Raw genomic sequence first — 21,862 nt, 5'->3', positions numbered from 1 at the left:
CTTTTTTTGATGAGCTTTATAATGTTACATAATACAGTATGAATTTCTTTATTATTTTATTACTATATATAATTGCAGAAGAATTGCCATCAGGCTGGACGGGGCCATGAAGGCAGCACTTCCTGCACACAGTCCTGCCTGCAGGATAACATACGGCTCCTCTGTCCCTCCAATCATCCGCCTATCAGTTCAGTTGTATGTATCGTTAGCCCAGCAGCTAGCTGCAGCTCACCAGGCCACAGCGGCCGGTGCATCATTCTCAGCTTCCAGCCATGGCGTTGGTTACCCTGCAGCGGTCCCCGACACCGAGCGCCGCATCCACCGCCAGCACAGCAACCACGACCGCGGGGGAGGTCAGTTTGTTCCTGTGTGAACTACAGCAGTGCTCCGGTGTGGTGGTGGTGTACGATGATGGAGATGTTGCTGGAGGAAGGCCCGCTGATTGAAGCTAAATTAGCACCGTTAGTTAACATGTTATGCTAGGCTAATGGTAGCTAGCAGACGTCTTCAACAGTAATAGCTACAGCCGGCCAGTGCATATACAATGCTTCTGTCGTTTGTGCTTTTTAAAAATTGCATACATTATAATTTTTGTTTAAAAACCCCACAGCTGTCAAAAGATTAGGCGCTAATTTGAAGAGCTAGTGTTAGCTTAGTTTAACAAGTGCCTTATGAATGACATAAGCTGTAGCTAGCATTAGCAGTTTATGTGACTGGCTCACATTAGAAATCTACGTTTTTTTTAAACAGTGGCAAATAGTCATCATAACATTAACAGAGTGCTCACTACAGTGCTGTAATACTGTAACCTGTTTATACTGTACTGTGAGAATGTGCTGTTTTATTCTGGAAGTTGGATTCAGCTAAACATCTCTTAGAAATATGAAAATTAGAAACACAGTGAACTACTCACAGCATACACTAATGTTAATTTCTGTTGTGGTGTACTGTAAGTCTTCCTTCTGTGTGTAGGGACAATGTGATTTACAGAATAGCAAACAGCCTTTAAAAGAAAGGACTAAGTGTATTTCTGTTATCGCAGAGACAATAGTTTACAGTTTTCTTGTTTTCTGGTAACTGTCGGCCAGAAAAAGTAGTAATCTATTCTACAAAACTATCATTCAGAACTAAGTTCCTGTTGCTATTTTTTTTACATACAGTTACAAGCCAGATGGGGGCGCTAACTACCAGCTGTAAACAGACAACCTCACCTTGTTTAGCTCTGGATGAGAGTAACAGTATATTTAATGCTGCGTTTACTTACAGCCACAAGTGAGCTGAAAATGTGTTTAATCAAAGTCAAACCTGGCAAAAATACTCAGTGCATATTCAAGAGACATAAATATACAAAACACAGCTGTTTATTGGAAAGAGAGTGCTGCCTTTAAATGAATTGTCGTGTGCTGTGTGTATGTTGGCGTTGAGGTGTGACAGATAAAGCTGGCAGAAATCTGCTGCAGCTATGATGTCATCTACTCATGATGAGGGGTGGGTGGGGTGGAGGAGTACTACTTTGGCTAGGGGAGGAAACGACAGACAGCAGAGGTAAACAAGCATGTAGGCAATGCTGGCAGGAAGATGGCAGCAGCTGGGTAATGTGTGAGATTATTTCACTTTAATACACAGTGGTGGAGGCTCAACTAGTTGTGCATCATTCAATGATCTTTGTGCAGAAGAGTTTTTCTTCAGCCTCCCCAGAAATGGTACTATCCATTTCTATGGCCTTTTTCTTGCTGAGTATACTAAAGCAGCAGTACAGCAGCGGCTATAGGATTTCCCTGACAGTGGAAAAACATGCCATAAAGCCTTTTTCCATTACTTGCTTCAAGCACCAGTGTTAACTTGTCTCCTCTGTTTCAGCATTATTTGTGAACATGCACACAAAGTGATTACCTCTCCTTTCAGCCAGAATCATAAATCATAAACATTCACAAATAAACACTTTGTGATCTAAAGTTGTTACTTGTCATGCAGGAAATACAAATCTCACAAGCCTGTTTTAGAATTTCATGATTAATGTGTTTGGAAGCGATTTTACGGTTGTAATTGGGCGCAGAAGCATTAGACACAGTGTATTTACTGCAGCCAAATACTGTTGAGTCCGTTGTGTTCTCTTCAGCAGATTTACAGCGTAATGACCAAACGGAAGCATCACTGCTCCTTTTTATTGCTGTCATGTGCCCTTTATATATCTTCACTCATTATAATACAATTTTTTAAAATTTTTTTACAGTGGTCATTTTGGCCCTAAATGTATGCAGACATTAAAAGTTTGTATTTCAGTGTGTGCTTCAAGGATTTCCTGTATTTCTGCATTTAGATACCACATACACAAAATGTTGGTGATCATTTATCACATTTATTTCAGAAAATTGGTGAAAAGCTACAAGGCTAGAGCTTCTGTCTTTCTTCCAGGCTGTGTGTTTGTTAATATTGTATTTAAAACTGACTTGATAAGATGCTTATGCATGTGTTATCTGTATTTCAGGATTTTGGGAGTGAAGATGAACGGCGAATAAATCAGAGGTAAGTTTACTTTAACCCCTTCTGTTGCGTGGTACGTGGCAAAGATTTTTATACACAGGTGTTACTGACGGACTTGCTGCATCTGTCTTTGAGTCATTTAGTAAAATCTGGAGTGGCGGCAGACTAGCTGGCATCGACAAATGAGAGATGTCATAAAACACCTGTCTGTCTGTCTTGTTGGCGGAGTCATCAGTAGTCATATAGTCAACTATAAAAAAACATGTTATTCTAGTAGTATGTTGACAAGCATGTCTGTATCTCTTCTTAGACTGATGAACTTCCTCATCAGTTGAGTCATCAGGCTTTACCAAATGTTTTCTATAGAGAGTGCATATGTGACATAGATTGACAACATATGAACAATTTTAGGCAGAAATTGCAAAACACAGCATGATATATAACAATTTCAATTCAATTCAATTCAGTTTTATTTATATAGCGCATATTACAATCAGACATTGTCTCAGAGCGCTTCACAGGAACCCCCCTAAGAGAGAGAGAGAGAGGCAAACATGATACAAACATGATACAGTACAGAGCAAACATGACAGCAAGATGAAACAGTGATTATATTGTAATAGATATCTATATATATCGTTAGTCCATAAATAGGAATAGTAATTTGGTAGCAAAGATGAGCAGCAGGGGCTAGTGAAGTCGATGAGCACAGGAGAGATCAGGGGCCAGACTGCAGGTCAGTATGCAGGTCTTGAGACCTGCAAAGAGAGAGAGCGAGAGCGAGGCACAGAACTATGAGGAAGACAATAAACACAGATTATGAGACGATATTACCCAGTATGATCCAGACTAAGGAGAGTAGAGGAGAGGTCAGAGGGTAAGGGGGAAACTGCTCAGAGGATCGTGTTTGTGCCCCCCGACAACATAGAGCAAGAGAGACTTCACGGGCCGGACTGCAGGTCAGCGTGCAGGTCTTGAGACCAGTGTGAGCCAGACTAAGGAGAGAAAAGGAGAGGTTAGAGGGTGAGAGGGAAACTGCTCAGTGGATCATGTTTGTGCCCCTGACAGCATAGGCTTAGAGCAGCATAGCTGTGCTACACACTAGGTCTAAGGTCTAATAACAGCATAATATAACAGCAAAATCTGTTTATTCCAGACTGTGATTGAAAAAAAAAAATACACACTGTTTTAAGCTGTTCATCATTGTGTGAATTGGCATGTCTTCATCCACCATGTAAACAGATTAGTTGGGATAATGTCAAAAAACAAACAAACACAAAACCACTATATTCACTGCATGTCTACTCACTGACTGAGTGGAGAACTTCCAACTGTACTTGACTGATAACAGTGATGACATAGAATGTCTTTACGTGTAATGCAGACAGACTCCGCTGTTCTAATTTGAACATGCACTTGTGAGGTTTGCACATCCTTATTGCTAAACGCTTCAAATAAATATGTGAACTGGAGGATTTTTTTTTTGCGGACGCTTGTGACTGAGATAAGCAAATGTGTCAAGCTAAGAGTTCAGTTTCTTTTCAGTTATGCAATATAGCCCATGTCCCAAAGCAATGCATGTGTGTGAATGCGATCTATGCATGATGCAAGTCCTGACGTGCCTCAAAATTGCTTCCATTTTTTTTTTGGCCTGTAAGCCATGTTATGCAATTAAATTGCCAGTGAATTCATGTTTATAGCGATGCCCTATTGAGTTTTATTTGACAGATATGCTTCTCTTTAGATCAGTGTGTACTGATCCAGCATGCCAGATATGTAGTTACATCTGATGATGGACAGCTGTATATCTGCCAAGTGGGAGTATTTGTGCTTGCTTTTCCTGGCTGACCTCGATAACAATGACAAGCCTAGGGGTTTGATGAAAGCCAACATAAACCTTGTGCAGGTGTCTGTGGCACAAAACCAAGGAATGAGTTCATTTTATCACCTTGTACACAGCAAAGTTGGGTGAGGCACAGAATTAGTCAAAAATGTGTGTGTTAGCTGGTAGTGTGAGGAGGGTGAGATGAAGGATTGGCAGATCATGATCTCCACAAACTCATAGTTTTCATTTCAAGTCCATTTAAAACTCACCACCTCACTTTAAGTAGTGCACTTGTCTGACTGGTTGTAATTTAATACCATAATATGTCGCTGTCTGGTTTAAGAATATGTATTAGAAGATGAGGTTAGGCAGAAGCACTAGCTCTAGTTTTTGATGATGTCATTTGTTTCCTGCTGAGGCCCTCCATGACTCCACTGATACCTGAGGAGGCCTGTTCCTCCCTGTCCTGCCCCTCCTTCCCTCTCTCTACCCTATTGAGTGGTGTCAGTGAGAAAAATGCCCACATTATGCAACTGTCAGACCCAAGAGGAAAGTTTTTTCCCCTCATTGTGCTGCTGTGTGCAAAACACTTAGAGACCATGAATAAACCAGCCTCTGTGTAGACTCTTTGTGGCGAGTCCTCAGCATAATCCATTGCACCTCTCTTACACATAACCACTCCACCTGGTGACTCGGAGCAGTGGCTAAAGGACATCTGGTCCTGTTTGGCTCCGTCCAGCTCCATCTGGACACTTGTGCAGCATCATTCTATACCTTAAGTCTGTGGCATGTCACCATGTTTAAACTGTTGCCTCTAAAGCTTGACCTCAAATGCTGAGGAAATTCCTGTATCTAGGTCTTTCCACTTCTACCTGCACCTGACGCACAGAGCAGTCCAATTTTCCACCTAGAACGTCAATGAACTTATGTCAGTTAAAAGAGTACAGTGCCTGCTAGGTGTTAAGACACCCTGTTGTTCAGGAGAATAGGAGGGATATCTTGTTATATGTGTCACAGTGCTACTGTTAACGTCTGTCCCAGATTAACAGAGTAGCACCACTTCATTGTCTGTGTGTGTATAAATGCTTGGCAACAGGAAACATTGTACCCTTCTGCTCCCAAACATCTGCTGGCTCAGTTTTGGCAGATTTTCGTGCACTGAATATTCATACCTTCCTTCCAGAACTATAGAAACAGTATCTCCCATTGAAGTAGATGTATTAGATGTAAGAGATATGGATGTGGCTTCTTTAGCTGATCATAATCACTCCTATATTTTACATGTCAGTGAGTGACAACCAGCGTTGGCCACTTGAAGGAGGAAGACAAGATAATCCCTCCCTTATAAGCCTTTGTATAATGAGATTTAGGAGTTTTGGGACATTGCCAGTTCTCACTGCCCTGTACACCCATGCTTGGCCCATGTACTAAGCTCCCTGGAGGCACTACCTTGGATTCTGTTGACCCCCAATGTGGAATCCACATCAAGACGACACATTAGAAAGTTTCTGGGCCCCTCTCTGTTCTCTGAGTAGGCTCAGTTACATCATGAATGAGGAGAGTTAAGAATTACAGAGCTAATGCTGAAGGGGATCTCTTCATTTAAACAGCAATCCATTGATTCTTACTTATAGACTTGATGTTTAGCTTTCTCTGTACTGTAGGAGTGTGACACAGACAAAACAGACTGAGGAACATTTGAGTCTAATTGTGTGTGCCTGAGGCATCGCGTGGAGACTGCATTATGTCCCTGCAGGCAGGAGGCTGACTTGCATACAGAGACACTTAGCTGAGGGAGGAGGAGGAGGAGGAGGGAACCGGAGGGAGTGGCGTCTGAACAGACGGCACTTCTGCACTGAGCAGCACAGATGAGTGCAGATTGTCACTCAGTCTGTCACTCAAAAGCGCTGGGTCAAGTCCTGAAACTATCTTTCTGCATTTGCACATCACTCCTTTATTGTTCCTGAAAGCTGATGAAGAGGAGGTAGCTCGTGCCGAAGAGGCCTGTGTTTCCATTTGGTCAACAGAATGCATCTGGTTGTAGAACCCATTCAGGAGGCCATGGTGAAGATGCTACCCTATTTTGTGGAGAACGCTGTGTTGACCCAGAGCCAGATAAACCGCATGTGAGTTTAGTTCAAGTTCTTTTAGGCTTTTACAGCTGGAAACTGATCAGATTTTAGATGAAATGCTTGCTTTAAGCTTGGGGTCAGGCCTTTTGAACACTTTATAACTTTTCTTTATTAGTTCATTATAGCAGTTTTAAATGTTGACTGAACATTTTGCAACGGATACCCGAGTGTCATTTAAGGCCAGCAGACTAAATGAATCATAGTAATTATTGCAGCTGATAGCACAGTCTTGAACAGACAACTGTCCAATATGTCCTATTTGTCTTTTTGTAAAAGTGGTACAGGCACTCTAATCGTTTGAGCTATCTGGAAAACTTTTCTCTCATAGTCTTTGTTTGCTTTGATACCAGATATATTTTTAGCTCTACTGTTTGTGGAGTAGCTGATAGCAGGGTGCCGCAGGGCAAGAGACAGTAGAACTGAGGCTGTTCAATTAGGATGTCTGAGTATGGTCTGTGAAGCAGTTGGACAGCTTGTGATTTAAACATGGGAACAAGTTTTACACGTCCTCAGATTTCACCAGAGTGCAAGGTTTTCTTTTTCCTCTTCAAATTATCAGGTATCACAGGTTAAGTGAAAACAACAAAGAATCAGCAGCATTGACTTGTATTGAGTGCTGGGTGGGCTGATGATACTATGCCCCTTATCTTGGTCTCTGTATTGCCACGTTTGCCTCATCTCCTTAACATCATTTGCTGACAGTAGATGCTCCTGTCAGCCTAATAAATCTCAAACAGAGAACTGAGTGGGAAAAAAAATAACAAAGTGACACAAAAGCTCTTGTTGAGTGTGTCCACCCCCATGCTTTGTCACTAAATCTTTTCCTTTTTTTTCCCCTGTGGTGCTGGGGGCGGCCAGAATTTATCGTGAGGTGTACAAAACAAACTCCTTTGTTCTTACAAAATCATCTGTTTGGGCCAAGCCTGTTCATCTGTATGTGGGTTTGACAGTCTGATCAGAGGGCTGGTGGTGGAAGCCAGACAAACAAATGTACTACAGCTGCAGTTGCATTTGGATGTAGAATATGTATAAAAGACAGTACTGCTTTTTAACATAGCAGTGCAAACTGCAGTGTTTTATCTGACATATGGCTTTAGTATTAAAAAAACTGCTGCTAGATTCACAGAAAGGCTGCTCTTTTAAGCTGACCTGTAGTATGTCTGAGGTGCAGCTGTATTCAGAGACTGGTTTGCCTGTGGTACCTGTAAAGTTTTGTTTTGTTCCTGTCACTCATCAGCTCTGTGCTTTCCTAATGATGTCCTGATTTGGTGTGTGTGAGTGCACACGCAGAATACATGATGCATGTGTTCCACCCTTCTGGCAGGTAGCTCCATGAAATGCGCTCACATTGTTTTCCAGTGAAATGGAGTGATTCAAGTCAGCCTGGAGGAAACACCTCACTCATTTTTACTGTCGTTCTTTACCTGTGTCATCTGTTGACAGGCCTAACCCAAAAAGGCAGGATTTTTTTTTATAGGCAGGTGTGAGGTGTTAATTGCTGCTTTTCGTCGTTGTGATTGTTAAGCCTCACAAACAACTGCAGTTAGGTCAATTATTTAGGTCTGTGTTAAATTAAACCAAGCCAGCAGAAGCCTGATTCAATTCAGAGTGCAGCCCATGCAGCAGAAAAAAGACAGATAAGCATTCAGGATCAAAGCTTGATTCATGGCAGCTGCAGACCTGAGGTCTGTCTCTGTAACGTGGCAGCTGGGCTTTTCCACTCAGCTGTTGAGGTAATTCGCCGGCAGCCGACAACAGTGATTTATGCTCATCCAGTTGGCTGTGTCTAACTGAACTGTTAAAAGTAAAAAAATTCATCTGTCTCGTGTCCCACTGCTCAGCTAGCTGTCCAGTGAACAAGCAGGAGAGATTGTGCTGAGCTGTTGTTCTGCAGCGTGGTGTCAGATATACTGTGTCTATGTATTTCAGAACTTATAACTTCTCTCTCTGGTTTGTTTGCAGCCTGAGTGAGAGCTTCTTCATGGTGAAGGGGGCTGCGCTCTTCCTGCAGCAAGGAAGCAGTCACCCGGGCCAGAAAGCACATCCTCATCACAAACATGCGGGTGAGCATCACAAAGCACAACAATGTGCACAAATTATTTACCATAACTGTGCTTTTGTTATCATTGTGAGTTCATGTGCTGCACTCCCTAATGCTGCAGCAGATGTGTGTGGCTGAGGTGAGGAGGATGGAGGCTGCCACGTTGATAAGCATGTTCCAGACGTGTAGCTTAGGCAGATTAGTGCTTAAATCCAGCGTATGGTAGCACTGTGCACAAAACTTCTGTTGACTATTTAAAGGAGGCCCTTTGTTCGTATTACCTCGCATGTTCTCCACCTCTCTCGTGCTAATTTTTCTGAGTACACAACAAGGTAAATTACTATTTTCAGCTTCCCCTCAATGGCCACGCTTTATTGGATGGAATAACTTAACATGACAACATTCTGGTGTAACTTTCAAAGTGAATCTCACTGTGGAACAATTTCTGGGTTCAATTATTGCACAGGGCCAGGATAGCCTACTTTTGTTTTGATAGTAGTGAAAGCACTTCACTTGATTAGCTTGTTGTTTCTATTGACTGATAGCCAGTATCTGTCAATGAAAGGCACAGTTTTACTTTTAAAGACACAAGGCTAAACTCACAGTCCAACAGCCAAAATGCAAGTCATGGCTGAGACTAGCGGCTTTTGTCCATTTATCAACCACTTTGTCAGGTAACCCACATATTTGTGAGTCCTACTTTGTCTTTAAAAGCATTTGGCTGAGAAAGTAGCTATGTCTTTCATTAATAACCGTGGCCTTCAAGGAGAAAAACACCTCTATAGAAGATTTTTTCATTCTGTTCTAAGAGCTAAAAGCTGGTGTGGTTTTGCCAGCTTCAGTAAACCTAAAGTATTCATAGCATAATTAAAGTACTAATCCAAGTCTTTAACAGCCCAGCATGTTGAAGCAATGACTTGGGAAGAGCATTAATATGCCTTGAAGTCATTATCACATTTTATAATTTTTAAAGACTTTTTCTGTGGTTGTGTATCTAGGAACCAACATAATATCACTCAAAAGAAAAAGTCTCAGATGATGACTCAACTGAACTTATTTAAATAAAACTCTTAAAGAGTACCACTGAAAGTCTCCTTTGTTGTGACATAAGACAAATGACCAGTAGAGAGTCAGTCATTTTACCGTGTTATCTGTCTGATCTGTTGTGGCATATTTCAGAATTGTTTGTTTGATGAAGTGCTGCTCTGCTTTGCTATTGGTCCATCTCCATACCCTGTTTTATTGTTCAGCTCCAATGACATGTCTTGGCACAGGGAGCACTAATGGTGTATAATGAATACAGACAGGTTCTTGAATTGTGCTTTTGGGGATGATAAATTTGCTCATGCGAAGACGAAGAGTTTACTGCCAGCTGATTTCTCTTCAGTCAGCTGATAAAAACCACTAAACAGGTTGTATGTTATTGCTTCCAGGATTGTTAATCATGAGGGAGCAGTGTAATTTAAACTGGCTTTCTTTGGACTACAGGACTGTCTTTAATCCTTTCACCTCATTGTGCCCCAGCATGTGTTATATTTTCATTAATGTTCTTACTCAGTGTTTTACTCAGGTTAAAACAGTCTGTATGATGAGATTTTAATCACTAACCCACCATCTTCCTCAACAGGCGATTTACCTCAGCACCTGCAGGTGATGATAAACATTCTTCGCTCAGAGGACAGAATCAAACTGGTATGAGCATACATCAAACCAAAAACATGTGTGCACACATACAAACATAAAGGCTAGTGTCTAACAGCCTGGCATAGCAAACCCTCCAGAATGCATTTTATTGTGTACTTAGGATGCTTATTTACTCACTGTAATTATTAGCTCATGAGAGCAGGTTTGAACACACTCTGGAGAGAATTACGAAATGTTTCCATGGTATGTGTGTATGTGTATGTGCTAGTGTGAGGGTGAGTTATTTTATGTTCACCACCTCTGTGTTCTCACACATCCTGAGGACTTAGTTGCCCTATTACATCAAGTTTGTAGCCCAGTTTTCTTTCACATGCAGCTCTGACACTTTTTTGGACAGCACAGTCTCCTGTAGCTGCTCTGGAGTATTAGCTGTTCTATTCAATGTAAGGAAGTCACTAATAATTATGTAATTAGGTTAACTGTCACTATAGGGACATGTAGAACAGGAAACATTTTGTAAAGTCTGTGTACCTTGTGCAGGCAGTGCGGCTGGAGAGTGCATGGTCAGATCGCGTGCGGTACATGGTGGTGGTGTACACCAGTGGACGACAGGACACAGAGGAGAACATCCTTTTGGGAATTGACTTCACGAACAAAGACTGGTACAAATAGCCCTGCTCATTCTCCCTTTGTACCCATATGTGTCTCATGTATAACTTTAATCTTTTTTTTTTTTTTCAGCAAAAGCTGTTCGATCGGCATGGTGCTACCTCTGTGGAGTGATACAAAAATCCATCTGGATGGAGATGGGTAGGTTTTCAGGCATCCTTGTGACCCCTGTTGTAAGGACAGAGAGCCCAGCTGCAGTTTAACACTGGATGTACCACTGACACATAAGATAAATTTAATTCACACGTTGATACATGGTGGTGATCTGTGTTGTTTGTTCCTCAGGGGCTTTACTGTGAACACGGCTGGTCGGACTCATGTCTTCAAACCCGTATCAGTGCAGGCTATGTGGTGAGTAATAAGTGACCTTTGGAATCACAGTTACTGTCAATAGCAGTTTACTTTTATAGCACACTGCAGCAAGTCTTCTGATTAGACACACATCCACTGATATCACGCACACAGCGGCAATGCTGATTCATTCTGCCACCTGCTGGCACAAACACACATGTGCACAGAACCACATCTGATCCAGATAGTAAACACTATATGCAGCTCAGAAAAATCTGATTTATGTCAGTCATCTATAAGCTTAACCTTTTCTTTTCTCAACAACAAATCTAGGTCAGCCCTGCAGGTCCTGCACAAGGCATGTGAGGTGTCACGCAGGTATAACTATTTCCCCGGAGGCATGGCTCTTACCTGGATAGGCTATTATGAGAGCTGCATTGCTTCAGAGCAGAGCTGCATCAATGAGTGGAACGCCATGAAGGATTTGGAGACTACACGGCCAGATTCACCCACCATGTTTGTGGACAAGTCAGTAAACACACCAACCTTACTTAATATGTAATTGAAGAAACCCTGTGTACCCACTGTCAAAACTTCATATTCAAGAGCAACTGTTATTTTGTGACTCCTGAGTTTTTAATGAAAAGCAATCTTGTGTAGGCCTTCAGAGAGAGAAAGGACAGAGTGCCTTATTAAAGCCAAACTTAGAAGCATCATGACGTGCCAGGACCTCGAGAATGTCACCTGTAAACAGGTAAAAATACCCTAGATCATAGAAAACCACTGAACCAAATAAATATAGCTCTGAGCAGAAACTATGCATGTTTACATTTGAGGAGTGGCTTATTTTAATATGTTTACTGCAACACCCTGCAGACAGACTTGAAGGTATACTTTATAATTGTATTTCTTTCTGTCAGATCCGTACAGAGTTGGAGCAACATATGAACTGCAACCTCAAAGAGTACAAAGAGTTCATTGACAATGAGATGCTGCTAATCCTGGGCCAGATGGACAAACCAACTCTCATCTTTGACCACGTCTACCTGGTGTGAAAACTGATGCTGTCTCTTACATTCACAAAAAAAAGTGTTTCCTGTGAAGTACTGAGTAGAAATGATTTCCTCTCTGCCCCCCCCCCCCAAGGAAGGCTAGTGTTTAAGTAATCCTCCCTGTGAAATAATTGTTTTGGAGAAAGAACAGTCTTCTAGGGACTTGAAAATGTACTTAGTCTAAACAATATTTTCTCCCATTTGTTTTTAGGGATCCGAATGGAATGCATCTAATTTGGAGGAACTGCAAGAGACAGGGTGATTTATTTTATATTGTGGAAGAGCTAAGATAACCACACACAAAACATATTTTCATTATGATTTGAGCAAGAAGGAATGTTGTTGATGGGTTAACATTATCTTTCCTCCCCAGGGTGGGCTATATCCTCAATGTTACCAGGGAGATAGACAACTTCTTTCCAGGCACTTTCAGTTATCACAACATACGTGTCTACGATGAAGAGGCCACTGACCTGCTCGCTCACTGGAATGACACATACAACTTCATTGTTAAAGCAAAGTAAGTCATGTGGAACAGAAAACATATATGCTCATATATTTTTCAGTTCATTGCAAATATATCTTAACAAGAGAGGAGACATCCCGTTATAAACGTCTAATTCTTCAAATGATTGATGAAGATGCAATGCAGCATAGAACCATAATTGAGCCTTTAATTTCCTGCTCTGTTAACACAGGGATTTAAGAATTACAGTTTTAGAATAAATTAAAAAGTATAACAGATAAAAAGAGTGTGAGACAAGGATCTGAGAGCTTAAAAAATGAGACTGGGAGGGAGTGGGGAGGAGTAAAGAAGAGAAAGAGGAAGCAGAAATGAAATAACAAAACAAGTGAATGAGAAACAAATTTCAGTGACAGACTGTTTCATCATAGTTGTTACAAAACACTGTTGAAAGGCAGTCTGTTTTCCTTTGGATCAATTCATCACATCCATTTAAACATATTAGTCACATAACTGTAATACAAAGGTCATATAATGAGTCAGTGTGTGTGTTTTCTTGTGTGTGAAAATATGCCTAAGTATTCATACTTTGTCCACTCTTGATTATAACTGTATAATGTAGCTGTACATGTAAATCTCACACACAGAAAGAACCACTCCAAATGCCTAGTTCACTGCAAGATGGGTGTCAGTCGGTCTGCTTCCACCGTCATTGCTTACGCCATGAAGGAGTATGGCTGGTCGCTGGAGAAAGCTTACACCTTCGTCAAGCAAAAAAGGAGCATCACACGGCCCAACCCTGGTTTTATGAGACAGCTGGCAGAGTATGAGGGCATTTTAGATGCAAGGTACAGTCCATCATTTGGTGTGGCTGGGCAGTGCTCTTTACTTAGTATTTTCACATTTTGACTCTCCTTCTGTGCAATGTATTTCTCTGTATGCAGTAAACAGCGACACAACAAGCTTTGGCATCCAGACACTGACTGTGAGATGGTAGAGGGGCAGCAGGGCTTGGCTCCGTGCTGTGGAGGAGAAGGAGGCCATTTGACTCCAGAGCCAGGGATGTCTCCATGCTGTGAGGAGGTGCTGTCTGATAAAGGTGCAGCATGCCCCTCTCCCTGCAGGACTGTTGCCCTAGCGATTGATCCAGCCTACAACAACTACTATTTCCGCCGGCTCTCTGACTCAGCGCTGGACAGCGAACCATCAACACCAGTACGTGGCCCCCCACTCCTTGGCATGGAAAAAGTCTTTATAGAAATTGAAGATGTGGAGCGTGATGCTTTGCTGGATGATGAGACATTTGATGGACAGGAAGGCCTACCACTCCCTCCCTTTGGGCCTACAGCAGAGGGAACTGCTGCCCAGACCTGCAACCGTGGCCCTGAGCCACTGGAGGAGCTGCGTCTGAGGCTGGAGTTTAGTACAGTGGAAGAGGAGGATGAGGAGGATGTACAGAAGGAGGAGGCAGAGATGGAGGTACTAATGCAGCCAGATGATGGAGGGGGTGGTGAAGGAGGTGGTGGTGAAACACAAGATGTGGAGGTAGAGGGGGATACTGAAGGTAATGGGATGGACCTGGCAACCCTCAATGAAAATTCAAACAACAACAACCATCTGAGCTCTCTGCACAATCACAGTGTAAGTTTGAGTCATATGATATGTAATGAAAAGCCAACCCTGGCTTCTAAGCTTTGCCTTAACCCCAGTCCTCCTGAAGTCCCAAGTGCTTCATTCCCACAGTCCCATACCTCTTCTGAAGGCACCACGTCTTCACTGGGACAGCTGTGCCCCTGTGGCCCTCTGTGTGACTGTGCCAACTGTGCTGCCTCCCCATCCACAGCCTCACTTGACAGAGAGAAGCAGCCAGAAGAATCACTGCAATCAGTGGAGCCAAAAAACAATGGAGATTTCTTGGAACTAACGACTGGTCTTGATGAAAGCCAATCTGCAGCTGCCTCAGAGCCTCTTCCTGAGCTGATGAGAATGGATGTGGAGGAAGACGAGCCTGCAGTGGCTTGCTACCTTGGCCAACAACAGGAAACCCTTGTACAGCTGCAGCGATCTGGGCTGGTTCGCCGCCGTGCAGAAAGGCTAGAGAGACTTTCAGGTGTATCTCAGGAGGGCCCACACTCTGTAAAGCCTTTGCACGTGTGCCAAAGGTCCAAGAAAACTCACTTACATACTGAGGATGAAGACGAGTTTTCCACCTTTCCTGGTGGCTTTGCTAAATCTTCAACACCGTGCCAAGTGCGGTTAGAGCCACTGGTGATGCAACCAACCAATGAAGCCTTGTTGGGAGTGGTGGGGTCCGGGCTTCTTACACCCACCTCCTCGCCTCATGGCTCGACCCTGACACGCAGCTCCAGCAGTGACAGCCTGCGCAGCGTCAGGGGGAAACCTGGCCTTGTACGTCAGAGGGCACAGGAGATCGAGACGCGCATGCGTCTCGCAGGCCTGACCGTGCCCTCAAAGCTGAAGCGGTCCAACTCGCTGGCCAAGTTGGGCAGCCTCAATATCTCCTCTGAGGACCTGTGTTCAGCCTGCTCCTCAGACGCAGGAACCCTGCTGCTCCTCTCACTATCTCCAGAGCCGGACCCCAGCCTGGAGTGGGATTCCCCTGCCACCTCTGCTTTATCCTGGCCCTGCAAGGACCTGCACTCTCCAGAGAGAGCACTTCCAGTTGAGCCCAGAAGCTGACAAATCAAGTGGAGGTTATATACCTTCTGCTCACCCCCCCATTTGTCAACCTTTCGGGGTGGAGGAGGTTGTACAGATTCTTGAAACAGGAAAAAGTAGAAAAGAGAAAAAAAAAAACAATGCCAACTGTTATAAGGAGTGAACGCTCTCCTTTGCCACATTGTTTGTCAAACTGCTGTTCACAGTGATAAAAAGTCATATTGCTGTATCTGATAACAAGTGTGTTAAGCCATCAGTTCACCTCTAACTTTGTTTGATTCATGGACAAACAAGTGCCTTACATACAAGAACAGAGGCACAAAGCTGTGTGTGATGAGACGGTACAAGGCTCTATAACCTTTAACTAGGTATCCATTGGCACTTACATTATTTTTGTCAGGTACAAAGCAGTAACCTGCATTGTTGAGTTCCTCAAAGAGCATGAAAGAAAGCAACATGTTAAGTAAATGTAGAGTTGTTTACCACACAGTTTATGTTTTAGATGCTAGAGGGTTGTAAAATTAATGGTTACCTCATGTTGCATTCATAAGCTCTTACTCAGATAAACACCAGACAAGAGTTAACACAGTTCATTATGCTGACGTAGAGTTGTGAGTGAGAGGAAATCATCATTTTGATGCAAAAGTGTATGTTAATGCATTAAGGATGCATGTGAGTCTCAGAGTGAGTGAATGGGATGAACGTGGAGGATTGCCAGAGGCATGCTCGCTGTTTTCAACAAACGCAACAGAAACATTTCTGAGTTTGTTGTTCCTTTGCACTGCTTTTTATATTGAGTGAATACTGGTACACAGCAAGCTATCTTCCAAAATAACTTTTGGAGTAGTGATATTGACCTCATCATTCCCTGCAATGTTTCTGGGAGAGCAGAGTGAGGAGTCACACTGCATGGCTTGAAATCATAGTAGAAAAGGCTTAGTGTGACAGGAAACAAGGTTTTATGACAGTCAAATCAATCGTCTGTGAGAGTTTTTCCACAAGTTAAAGTTAGCTGATCATTGTTCAAATAAAAAACTTTCTTTTCCTTAAATTCATTTTTAAGGGTTGCCAACATTTTAAAACTCATTTGTGCTTTGAAATGTGAAAGACCAAAGTGTTTTTGGCTGTCTTAACAAATTGGAATTGAAGCTGTTAAAAACAAAAACATGTGAATCATTATGTCAATCACATACATATTTAAATGCTGTCACATCTTTTTGCACCTTTTGGGAGAAAGGCAAGAGACTCGGTGGAGTCATAAGGCTCATAGCTGTTAAGCTTTTTACGCTCATATCATCGATGAGTTTTAAAGCTTTTTGTCACACTGATGTGACATTGATCACAATAGGTTACTTCACAGTTTTGTAACCATTTTCTTTTTATATTTAAGTATGCAGTAATTTTTGTACTGTACATTGCTGTAGTTTGAATGCATATTGCACTTTTTATGTTGGTTAAAAAAAATGTACTGTATGTGTTAATTATGGAAATAAACATGTCTTTTACATAATATACTTGGTTTGTTTTCTTTAAGAAAACAATATAACATATGTGCACTGACATGGCCGTGATGTGTGTACCCTGACATTACATCATCATGCCCACATCTGTATGCTTTGGCAGGAGAACCATTTTGTAATAGCCAGGTTATATAACATTTGGCTTTCCGTCACTGTTTGCATGACATCAGTGAATTACTTAAGTTACATGCTCTTGTTACTCCTGGGCTATATGACTGTGTGTCTGTTTTGTGAATGGTTGTCCCTGTGTGCACAGAAGAGCATGTGGAGTGGGAACTGAGTTCACAGAGGTGTTTAGTGTGGTCTGTTTTTAAAGCAATGCCAGCATACAGCATCTCAGCCTCTGTTTTTACATTTACATGTAGCCTGAGACTAGTATTTAATAAAATGGAAAACAAATGTGAGTGTGACTACTGTAAACCCTTAAATGACAGAGAGGCTAATAGAGCTACATTAAAAAAAGTTGCAAGTGTGCCAAGAAGTCTGGGGAGTCAGTTTAAGATGAATGATTATCCTAAATTAGAGACAGATTGACTTTTTGTCTAGACCAGATTGGAAGTGACTGGTAACACTTTACTAACACAAAACATCAGCTGGCAAGAACACTAGCGGCCTGTCTGTCAGCACAGTAGCCTTCAGTCTATGGTCGGTGGGTGTGGGTCAACCCCTCTTCCCCTTCTGCCGGTAAATTCTTGGCTGCTGTACCTCCACTTTTGTTTTATCATCTGAGGACGTATCCTGTTTTGGATGTTTCTATGGGAACTGAGAGAAACAAAAGGAATTGTCAGAGCTCCTTTTCCAGCTGATTTCCCACACTCCTGGATATACCCACGTTGGTGCTCCCAATTAATTCTAGACACAATAGTTATTTTTTTTAACTACACTAGGTTCCTGGAGTGTATCCTGCAGCTCATAATGCCATTTGACAAACGGTGTCTGCAAAAAAAAAAAAAAAAAACTAGAGGACATCCCTCAGCAGAGAGCCTGATCTGCAAAGAGCAAAGTTATATACACTTATATGTCTAAAAGGACAGGACAGGATCACACTTACTCCCCAAAATAGTGATGGAGATATTCAAGATAACTTCTCCAAGAGAGGCAGAACGTAAAGTTACAAGTCTGAGCTTCTCCTGATTGTATTAGTCAAATGTGCTGTGACATCACATGGATGTAATATAAGGCTCCCATTGCTTGTGCATTTGAGGGAGGACTGATCATCTCCAAACAACCAACAAAGAGCACTCTGTCAGTCCTGAGAGAGAGCGATCGACTTGGCTACAACGTCTAACCGGTAAGTGTCAGCTGCAACATATAATGGGAGATCAATATTATTTCCACCATACTGTGCAGAGAGCTATATATGTGCTGGGCCTGTACCACAGCTGTACGAATCAGAACTAGCACAGAGAATAGTTGTGTATAAATTTGTCTGATCCTGTGGCTTTTGTTTACGAGAGATTTTGCTTTATGGGTTTTGAATTCCTGTATGTCTGCGTATGTTGGAGCTGCAGAGCACATGGTGATCAAGTGATCAGCGGTGGGTATTCATGAAGAATGAGACAGGATAATAGGTCAGTTGTTAGGAGGGATGACTGCCTTAAGGGAAGGGGTTCCCCTAGCAAAGTAGGTAGAGGGTAAACAATGAATGCAAATTCCACTTTGGTACATTAGGAGGTCACATGATGTGAAGAAGAAAACAAAATCTCTGACCTGTTGTCTTTTATGGTATTATCACAGCTTCTCCACACAGCCACTGTAGTGTGATAACATTAGCGTCTTTCACCATGTATATCTGGCCTGTGTTTGCAGGCCTGTCAGATGATAAGACAAGAGCAGTCATATGTTGTCACACAGATGGTGGAGTGGGAAAGAGACTTATGGTCCACATTATTGTCTATTGTGCTTCACCATTTTCTCTGCTTACTGCTGCAGTTTAGTGGGTGAAAACTCATTAAACAATTAGACAGTGTCATGGAAAGGTTTGTCTCTGCTGCATGTTCTGCTCCTTTGTTAACAACAACTGCAGCTGGTTCCAGCTCTTCCTACTCCCTCTGCCACAAGTGTTCTTATACTGTCACAACCAGTGCTTTTTCTAGGTTTTGACTTACTATACTTCAGCTCAACCACAGCAGAGACAGCCTCTCAGATTGTTTGCTGTCTTTGTGTAGAAAAGTTTATATAGTGGTTTCAAACTAGCTCCACCTCCAGCTACTAGAACAACTGCTTACACACTGCTGCTTCATGAGTTATAATGTATTTTTACTTTGCTGCTTCATACTTGTAATAACACTCCTAGGTATTGGATTTGAATTATTCTTCCACAAGTCAGTGTTTGAAGTCTAGAGCAGAGGGAGAAGATCTGCATAAGACTGTCATAAGACTTTCTTAGTCTTCAACATCAACAGTGGACGATTAATCAGTTAGGTGCTGTTAGCTGTCTGCTGTGATGCTGTGATCTGTGAATGCAACATAAGGTAACTGTGTGTCTTCCAGAGCACTGATCAGAACTGTCATTTAAAGGCTCTAAAATATTCCATTCAGTATGAGCATATACAGTGTATGAGTGCTGCAGTGATAATGCTGGATTAGTTATCTAGACAAAACAATGGATTACATTTCACAAGTGAGATTGCAACTAAAACTTGTGACTGTAATCTGACTTAAAGTTGAACTGGTGTGGGCATTGCAAATGCATGAATAACCCAACAGAGAGTATACTATAGCACTTAAAGTCATAAGACGCTTGATTAGCCATGAAAATGACTCTTGTGTGACCACGAATTGTTTGCAACATGTTAAACTCTCTTCCCAGAACTAAAACTGTGTTAGTCCCAGAAGCCTTTTTTTCACCTCCTCTGTTTTTGTTTTCAGTTTTCACTGTATTATGATGCTCAGAATAAGAGAATCTCTGTTAAAGCTAGAGATCAGTCATGGCTGGCAGGCACAAGAAAATACCTCTGGGCTGGTATCTCAGACATGTGGCCTGTTGTAGGAGAATTTTTTAAGCCTTTTGTTGTAAGGTTAACAACATGTCTTTCTCTGCAGTCCAGCATGGGACAGAACCTGGACAAAGAGGGAGGGGAGGAACAGGCCCCCAGGGAAGGATCGGAGGAGATGAGCCCATGTCCTGATTCTGAAGGTGTGGGTAGTCATGCAGATGACATCATGGAGGGAGAAAGCTTATGTGTGGAAGACGTTGGTAACACCGGGGAAAAGTCGGGGGAGCCAAGCTGTCAGGAAGAGAGTTCCAGCCAAGAGCCAACAACACCTTCAAGTGAGAAGCACATAAATTTGTGCGAGAGTCCTTTTGCTGTAAGGGAGGTGAGACAGGGAGGGGCTGCTGGAAAGGAAAGAGGAGGAGGAGGAGGAGGAGGCAGGACTGTTCCTCTGGTTCCACATGAGACGGACAAGAACCACAAGACAAGCTCAAGAACTGAGGAAAGTGCAAGAACACACAAGCTGTTCAAGAGAGAGGACAGGAAGGCTGAGGAGCAGCTTCAAGCATCATCAAAGATCAAGATGGAGAATCCGGCTGTGGAGACATTCCAACATGAGGAGAACCAGGATGAAAACGTACAGGATGATGGCTCTTTCAATAACTCTGCACAGGGCTCTGTGAGGTTGAAGACCAACACACGTGGAGCAGGAAGTGAGCTGCTTGTTCAAGATCTGACTGAGGCCATGATGGTTGAGAATGAGGATATTAAGCTTGGTGCAGGAACACTGGACTGCTTGAGTGAGAGGAAGGAACCGCCCCCAGCTGAAGACCAACATCCTTTGAAAAACAGTCTGCAGAAAGAGTCTTTATCAGACATGAGTGATACCGTTCACTGTAGGTCTTCAGAAGAAATGCTAACATGTGAGGCAGAGCAAGTCACTGACACTGATGAGCAGAGGGAGTCAGTGAGGCCTAATGCACAAATGGATACATCTGAAAGAAATACAGATCAAACCATGCCCTCAAAAGCAGCTGAACCCAGCTCGATTTTGGAGAAGCTGTTGAAGAGAAACAAAAAGGAGGCAACCTCATCTCTTTCTAAAATAAAAGAAGTTGATTATGAGTACAAGGAGACTGTTGCTATTCCAGTGGAAATTAATGCAAAGAGGTTCCTTGACAGTACATCCACAACAGCCACCGCTCACAGTGTGACCTCATATTCACAGCCTGAGGTGACTGGAGATGCCATGTGTGAGAGCGTACTCACAAAATCACATTATGCCAGAGCTGAGAACATCAACTCAGCAGATGCTCTGGTCAGGGAGGCTGTTTCACATGAAAGGATGTCATGTGAGATGAGTGGTGTGATCTCTGAGGAATCTCCACCTTCCTCACTGTCTGATGCAAAACACCCGCCTCCACAAAGAGATGGGCAAATCACAGACCTGTGCCATCCTGCTGAGAGTACAGTGACGCCACCGCTGCAGGTAAACAGTGACACTGAGAGCAAAACTGATCTACAGTTATCTGTCCTAGAGAAGGCAGATATTCAGTCAGAGAGGGGAAAGGCGGTGAAAGAATCCTCTGACGACACTGTCTCACCAGCTGTGAATGCAGCCTCAGATTTGGCTGCTGTGGTCCCAGAGGAAAGGCACCAGGTCTCTGCCAGCATGAGGCAAGATCTCCATATGACGGTTAACTCAGAGCATACAACAGCAGACCAAACTGATAAAAAACCTAAAAAAGAGAGAGACAGCAGTGTCTCAATGAGAGACAAATCCCAGAGCGCTCCCAAATCTAGGCCTCTTTCAGACCTCATAAAGGAGACGACCATCCAGCTGCACGAAAAGCTGCAGCATCAGGACCGGCCAAAGTCAGTTGAAGTCAAGTCTGATGAACAGGCCCAGTCGGTGAAAGTGGCACAGATGAAGGCAGCTTTTGACTCTGCTCAGAAATCCCCAGACAAGGCAATCGAGAGGAAGCCATCTGTGAGAAAAGGTAAGGGCACTGAGAACCTGGACCTTCCAAAATAACACCACAAACCTTTTTCTCCTCAGTACATTTTAAGGGTAGTCAGCAGGTAGGCAGTTCCAATCATCATTTGAATGTTAGCTGCCTCAGTGT

At 42.7% G+C, this 21,862-nt stretch overlaps 1 protein-coding gene across 3 annotated transcripts; it reads left to right on the top strand.

Moving 5' to 3' along the window:
- The first annotated feature begins 188 nt into the window (after positions 1–188).
- Positions 189–16,513, top strand: ssh1a (slingshot protein phosphatase 1a). Of its 3 annotated transcripts, XM_028415091.1 has the most exons (14): positions 189–353; positions 2,489–2,526; positions 8,404–8,504; positions 10,110–10,174; positions 10,667–10,788; positions 10,868–10,936; positions 11,081–11,146; positions 11,420–11,614; positions 11,747–11,840; positions 12,007–12,135; positions 12,350–12,396; positions 12,512–12,658; positions 13,249–13,449; positions 13,546–16,513. In XM_028415091.1, exons 1-14 carry the CDS (start codon positions 273–275, stop codon positions 15,299–15,301), a joined length of 3,111 nt encoding a protein of 1,036 aa, XP_028270892.1. In that variant the 5' UTR covers positions 189–272; the 3' UTR covers positions 15,302–16,513. The 3 variants fall into 3 exon arrangements, with proteins under 3 accessions (XP_028270892.1, XP_028270893.1, XP_028270894.1); XM_028415092.1 differs by lacking the exons at positions 189–353; positions 2,489–2,526 and adding an exon at positions 6,338–6,435; XM_028415093.1 differs by lacking the exons at positions 189–353; positions 2,489–2,526; positions 10,110–10,174 and having other exon boundaries at positions 8,431–8,504.
- Positions 16,514–21,862: the final 5,349 nt, after the last annotated feature.

This window comes from Parambassis ranga, chromosome 9 (assembly GCF_900634625.1).
Source record: "Parambassis ranga chromosome 9, fParRan2.1, whole genome shotgun sequence".
NCBI lineage: Eukaryota > Metazoa > Chordata > Actinopteri > Ambassidae > Parambassis > Parambassis ranga.
The sequence above is the reverse complement of the archived record's forward strand: the minus strand, read 5'-3'. Positions and strand labels throughout refer to the sequence as shown.